The 6,598-nt window shown below is 38.6% G+C and overlaps 1 protein-coding gene across 1 annotated transcript in view; it reads left to right on the top strand.

Annotated features, from left to right (window-relative positions):
* The first annotated feature begins 1,373 nt into the window (after positions 1–1,373).
* SLC9A4 (solute carrier family 9 member A4) overlaps positions 1,374–6,598 on the top strand; it is a 31,245-nt gene continuing 26,020 nt past the window's right edge. Inside the window, exons 1-2 of the mRNA XM_065743716.1 lie at positions 1,374–1,635; positions 4,591–5,054. Of these exons, the coding sequence (XP_065599788.1) occupies positions 1,374–1,635; positions 4,591–5,054 (726 nt within the window). The remainder of the gene's footprint in view (positions 1,636–4,590; positions 5,055–6,598) is intronic.

Here is a 6,598-nt window from a genome sequence, read left to right as displayed (position 1 = left end):
ATAACTTAATGTTAGCTGCCTAATTTTGTGTTGGGTTCAAAGTCTACAGTAGGAGAACTGCTGGTGGTACTTTGCGGGAGAAACCCGCAAAGTCTCTTGTGCAGGCAAAACATCAAACAATATCACTGATTATACCAGAGAAAATTTTCACACTGCATTTACATGGCTTTTGTTCACATCACAATAAGCTTTTGAAGAAAAATTCCCAATAATTACCAGTTGTCACGTTTTGCTTTTTGCTTTGCACTGCAGAGCAGCACAGAGCACACAGAGCACACATCCCCTCCCATGATAAATCAAGTGGATATTTTCTACTGGTTAAGAGACATTGAGTCTGTGGGGATCAGAAGAGAGACAGTTTGCAAGAATCCCCTTCAAAATACACATGGCGTGAATGACTGTACTTAATTTACTGATTGGAATCACTTCTCAGAGTAATGTGGCAGTGGCTCAGGCTGCCCAGAGAGGCGGTGGAGTTATCCCTAGAGGTGTTCAAGAACCATGTGGATGTGGCACAGAGGGATGTGGTCAGTGAGCTGGCAGTTGGGCTAAGATCTCTTCTAATCTTGATGATTCTATGCTTCTATCAATATCTTGCTGGGGGAGGATAACATAATTGCCAAATAAACATCTTGCTAACATGGTTAAAAAATGTTAAACACGAGAGTACTCAGTATGCAGTTTTAGACATGTAATTGACCCACATATTCACTTTTTTTTTTTATGTTTATTATGTGCCAAGTTAAATACGTGCCTTTAAAAGGGAGAATTTCTAAAGGAGAATGTAATTTGCGTAGCCCTCCACCAGATGTCCCAACTGCAAACGCTGACAAACCGGTTTATTTGCACACCGAATGGTTTTGTTACAAGGTGAGACAGAAGCAGGGAGCAGTGCCAAGAGTGGTACCTGCGGTGCAGCTGCTCTAGAGAGGCAGACGGGGACAGAAGGCAGGAGAAGGCGGCATGGAGTCTGTCCTGCCCATCTGATACTATTTACTTATGCTGCCTTTACTGCCTGAATTATGCACATTTGTGATTTTTATAGTTACTAGAGAAATATCAGAGTGGCTGAAAAAAAGTGTCCAGAAAACTCATTACTCTTCAATAGAATGATGCTGTGTCTGGGGTTTATCTGGATCTGAGGAACCTGCGGAACTGATATCTTCGTATAAACTCCAGGTCCATCTGTAACACGAGGAGCAGTGAAGGTACGTTAGGGCTTTTAAAATGGCCTCTAACAGGCAAATGAAGGAGTGGTAAGGAAGAAGTGACTGTGGCTATGAGCAATAGAAATCCACAGGTGTAAGTGCTGTGTGTTTTCTGTTACCCACTGTACTCTGTGTCTGTAATAACAGATAGCCACAGCCCTAGACATGAGCTCTACTGCCTTTGAACATATGAAGATGTTGAGTTGGTTGCTGTCACTGCTGACTCTGGCATGCCCTTCTGCTTCTGCTTATTTGGATGAGCCTAACCTGGGTAGTAGTTTGTTGCCTCACTATGAACACAACCATGCTGATGCTGTTGGCTCTTCACAAGATAAGAGGCTGCAGGTTTTCACAGTGGACTATAACAATGTGCAGATTCCATATGAAGTTACTCTTTGGATACTCCTTGCCTCTCTTGCAAAAATAGGTAAGTGGAAAATGGTATTTTGGATCCTCCCTTATTGGTAAGAATTTAAATGCATTCCATGTAACCAAGTACCTTGCATGAACTTCTGTACCAAGAACTGTTTTTCTATAGTCTGTCCTGAAAATAACAGGTCATTATTATGACAATGACAAAATCTCAAAGCTGAAGTAAGTACTTACTGAAGTAAGTATATGACCTCTAACTCTCATTTCTCTTGGTCTGCTTATGCTAATGAGTTGCAATGAATGTCCTCCTCACAGTGCTGTCCATCCTTTGTTCTAATATTTAAATATCTTGTGATGAATATTAGATATCACAAGACTGTACAATCTGACACAGCTGCAGAAGTAAAAAAAAACCAAACAGCTGACTGAAATTTCAGTGGTACTTACTGTGGGAAGGAAGAAAGTAAGAGGAATTATTCTGTAATCCAAATAGGAAGCAATTTCTTATAAGTCCTTGTTTTAAATATTTCTTGTTTTAAATTTCTTGGAAAGTAACATCAGAGGAGAGACATGGAGGCTGAATGGATATTGGCCATTGGAAAAGCAGCGTTAATGCCTTTTGAATATATATCAATATATCAGGCTTCTCCTGGAGCTCAGTGTATGTATCTGAAAGAAGAGAGACAACTCTTGGAGAAATAGGGATTGCAATTAATACAGAAAAAATGGTTTACGCTGTGTCTTATGCATCTATATGGCTGGGCTTGATTTTGACTTTTTTGGAACTAATATAGCAATATGAAAAAAAAAGAAGATGATTGCAATAGCAAAGAGCTATACTTAAGTGATTTCTCTGCTCTTTTGAAGTTCAATGGGATTTTCAGACACTCCTATAGAATAGGCTGGTAAGCAGGATTGATATTTTCCTAGAGATGGCCTGAAGTTGTACATTTTTCATATTGCTTCCTTGCACAGTTGTTAAATATCATTGCCAATGACTATGATTTTCTAGTTTCATAATAGCTGATGGTCTCAGTGCAGCTCCTACAAACAGATGTCTTCACTGCTAAAACAGTAATAAATTTTTTCACAAATCAAATTTTTCATTATCACATCAGCATAGTGTGTTAGCATTGAGTGTATTAACTGACTTTTTATTCATCATCCATAAAAAATACAAGAACTGCCATAAGGCACATCTATTCTATATTCTGATTTTGATCTAGAAATAACACACTTCAGAAGGATTGTGTGATGACTCCCAAGAAAACATATTTATCTGCTGGGAGTTTTCCAACAAAAATATTTATGTTGAAAAGTGCAGACTTATCGACTTCAAGCCTACTTGGAAGAAATAATTAGTTTGAATAATCTGGACTTCCAGGGAAGAAGAGTTCCAAACTGTTATATTTATTTACTATCACCTTCAATTCTAATCTTCTTTTTGGATTTCACAATTTCAAAGTAGTAAACATTTCTAGAAGGAAAAAGAATCCCTTTAATATGGCAAAACTGATAAAAGTCTTGAGCGTGATTTAAAAATGAAATTAATTAAATTTATTTTTAATTAAAATAATTAAAATGAGATCATAGTGTTATGATCACAGCATACTTTTTGGTAAAAATAGATACATCTCCCATGTAAATCGTATTAAATTTCAGAAAATGATTTTTCTTTTCCTTTACTTATGAGCATGGATAATTCTCACATCACAAAAATGCAATCGTACAATCGTTTGCTAAAGTTATGAAATTTGAACTTGCTTTAGATATGGAAACAGAGCCATTGGATTTCACATTGAAGCTCAGAATGCCTGAGGTTGGAAGATACCTCTGGAGGCCATCTGGTCCAACTCCCTTTCAACAGGGATGGCTAGAGCTAGATGACCACGTATGAGTGTCTTTGTCTTATTCTCACTCTTGCAAAGTCTGAACTGCTCCTGACATTTTGAGATAAGGCATCTCTCATTCACCATATGACTCATAAAATCATTATACAGCAACTGGAGCAATTATTAGATGTTATCTCAGAATTGGTATCAATATTCATGTTAAATGTGAAGAATTACATAAACACATAGCAGGATATCAAAGTAGGTTGGAGGGGATTCATATCCATAATATTTATAAGTTAAATGTAGCCCTTTCTCTATAAAGCCTCCTGGCTATATCTATATTTTAAAGTGAAGGCACACTGTGACAGCAAGATGTGTCCAACTACCTGTACCATGCCATTGTAGATGAGCTCTTTCTGAACCTCTGCCCATGTCCAACAGCTTTCTCCCAGGCAGTGTCCAGGCAACATGTGTGGGTCAGGATCTGTTCTCGCAGGCAGTCTGGATATGACTATTCGTTTTCTAGGGCAGAGGAGAGAATTTGGCTATAAAGTTGAATGCTGAATCTTTCTGACTGGAGAACTCTTTTCACTGCTCCATTTGGTAGTGTAGATTGAACCTTCACTTTTAGTGAGGAAAAAACCTTTCCCGGATCAACTGTTTTCTATTATTTGATGACAGTAGTTCTCTCAACTCTGCCGAAACCACTGTTAGTTTTTGTTTGATTTTTTTTTCACTAAACTAACTCATAAAGTTCTGTTTACCTTATGTAGAAACAAGAATTCCCAGAAAAGCAAGGCTAGCCAGCTTGTACAAAGCCTTATGCAGACGTGCCTTGATTTCTGTTGATAACTGAGCTGCTTTGTATTTTGTGGTGCTCATAAGTATTCACTTCCTCAGTCTGTGGGTCATCTGGAGTCTAGGAAATTCTTCAGGGGACTTCTGGATGGAGATGAGCAGACCTAAACATCTGGACTGTTTGCTTCCTGCTCCCTTGGGCTTCTCCAGTATCCTGGTCAGCCCAAATACAGGAATGTTTCAGTTTGAAGGGAGTGATACTACTTGCGCATTTACATTTGTAATCCTAAGAGCAGAACCTGACAGTCAGAAGACAAAGTGTTTGAAGGCAGGCACAATACATCTGACTTCAGGCTAATGTAAATATTTTATTAAAGGTTTCCGTCTCTATCACCGATTACCAAGACTCATGCCTGAAAGCTGCATCCTGATTGCCATTGGAGCACTAGTTGGAGCGATCATCTTTGGTACTGACCACAAATCCCCACCAGTGATGAACACAAGTATTTACTTCTTGTATCTTCTTCCACCCATTGTGCTGGAAGAGGGTTATTTCATGCCAACTCGTCCATTCTTTGAAAACCTTGGGTCCATCCTGTGGTGGTCTGTGCTAGGATCTCTGCTGAACTCATTTGGGATTGGCCTCTCCCTCTATGGCATCTGCCAGATTGAAGCTTTTGGTCTGACTGACCTGAACCTGCTGCAGAACCTGCTTTTTGGCAGCATGATTTCAGCTGTGGATCCCGTGGCAGCTCTGGCAGTTTTTGAAGAAGCCTCTGTTAATGAGCAGCTTCACATGATGATTTTTGGAGAATCATTGCTAAATGATGGCATAACTGTGGTGAGTTTTTTCCATTCTTCTTCTTCTTCTTTTTGGACTCCTATTGGTTGTAGGGTTATTGGACACAGGACATGGGCAACTCTGTCGGGACCTTTGATATGTTATTATATGAATACTCCACTGGCAACTCACAATTAATTTTGATGTATGTAAAAACTACATCTTATATTAATACTTTCCAAAACATTTTGTTTTCAAGCTGCTGGAAGAGACATTGCTTCTGGTTATATATTAAGAGAATACACTCTACTCTTGTATTCACTGAAGAGAAAAGATGAGTGAAAGCAGATTTTGCTGATAGGAACACACTCCATGTTGTACAAGCAAATAAATAGAAAATTGTACTCCTTGAGGACTGAGGGCAGCAGGGGTAGAAATGCAGGAGACTTTCCTGTGCCTTATGTCTTAGGGGGCACTCAGCAAAAAAAATGGACAATTGCTGGTAGCCATTTGTTTTCTTTCAAGGAAATTCTCCAGAGACCTTAAACAGGAATTCCAGAAACCATGAATAACTTTGCATAACTCTATTACTATCAGTAAAATAATTGACATCAAATAATCATTCACCTTTCTTGAAAATCTCATCCCAAGTACCCAAAACAATACTTGAGTTTTCATTTTTAAAGAAGCTTTTTTGTTCTTTGTTTTTGACAGAACTTGCTTTCCTATTACTTTCCAAATTTTCCCTATGCTTTTAATGAAACGTGAAACAACTTGAAATTCTAGCTACAGACAAGCAGAACCCACATGTTTTTCAAACAGGACATTTCAAGCAGGAAATGGACAGAAACCAACGGGACTGCTCATATGCTTAAGAAAGTTAAGTGCAGGTTAAGGAGTTTTGCAAGATATGATCTTTACAGAATTTAAATCACAGGAATCTAAAACACATAAAAGCTATTGAGATACTGTTATATACCAGGTACAGCAGAACCTGGACTTGTAAAAGCTGTACAGAGTTCACTGCTCAAAGGCTTCATGGCAGAAATACAGTTCATGAGTAATGTGAAAAGGAAAAGGAGTGAAATAATTTCTTGCAGACATAGCCCAGTGATCATAAATCCTTCATCTTGGTGAATCAGAGATATAGGGCAAGTGTAGAATTAAGGGACAAATGTTACTCAACTTTGCATACATACTGCTTATGTGTTACAGGTGTAACAATGCTCATTGCTTCTATCACTGCGAATTGTCTTTTGCTTCTTTCCAGCATAGACTTCAGAAAATACTATCTATTCCTCATTCTGGAAGAACTTGTTTGGTCTGTTGCCTTCCTGGCTCTCTACCCTGTCCTTCTTTTGTTCTGATCTGTGTTTATGATGTAGGTCAAACTCATGATGTGAGCATTTACATGAGCTTTCAGTCAGGATCCTGTTACAGCTTAAATCTATAGTGACAGAGGTCATAAAAACCAGAAATGTTTAGGTATTCTTACACTGAACAACATGTGTTAGCAAAAGAATGGATTTCTTACTACATGACTGTGAGGCCCCTTTGCCCCATGCACCTCCTCTCTTACATCTCTCCTCAAAGCAGCTACATTG

Source organism: Cyrtonyx montezumae, unplaced genomic scaffold (genome assembly GCF_038088225.1).
Source record: "Cyrtonyx montezumae isolate F1298 unplaced genomic scaffold, pur_monq_1.0 scaffold_3, whole genome shotgun sequence".
Lineage (NCBI taxonomy): Eukaryota > Metazoa > Chordata > Aves > Galliformes > Odontophoridae > Cyrtonyx > Cyrtonyx montezumae.
This window is presented reverse-complemented; position numbering and strand designations above follow the sequence as displayed.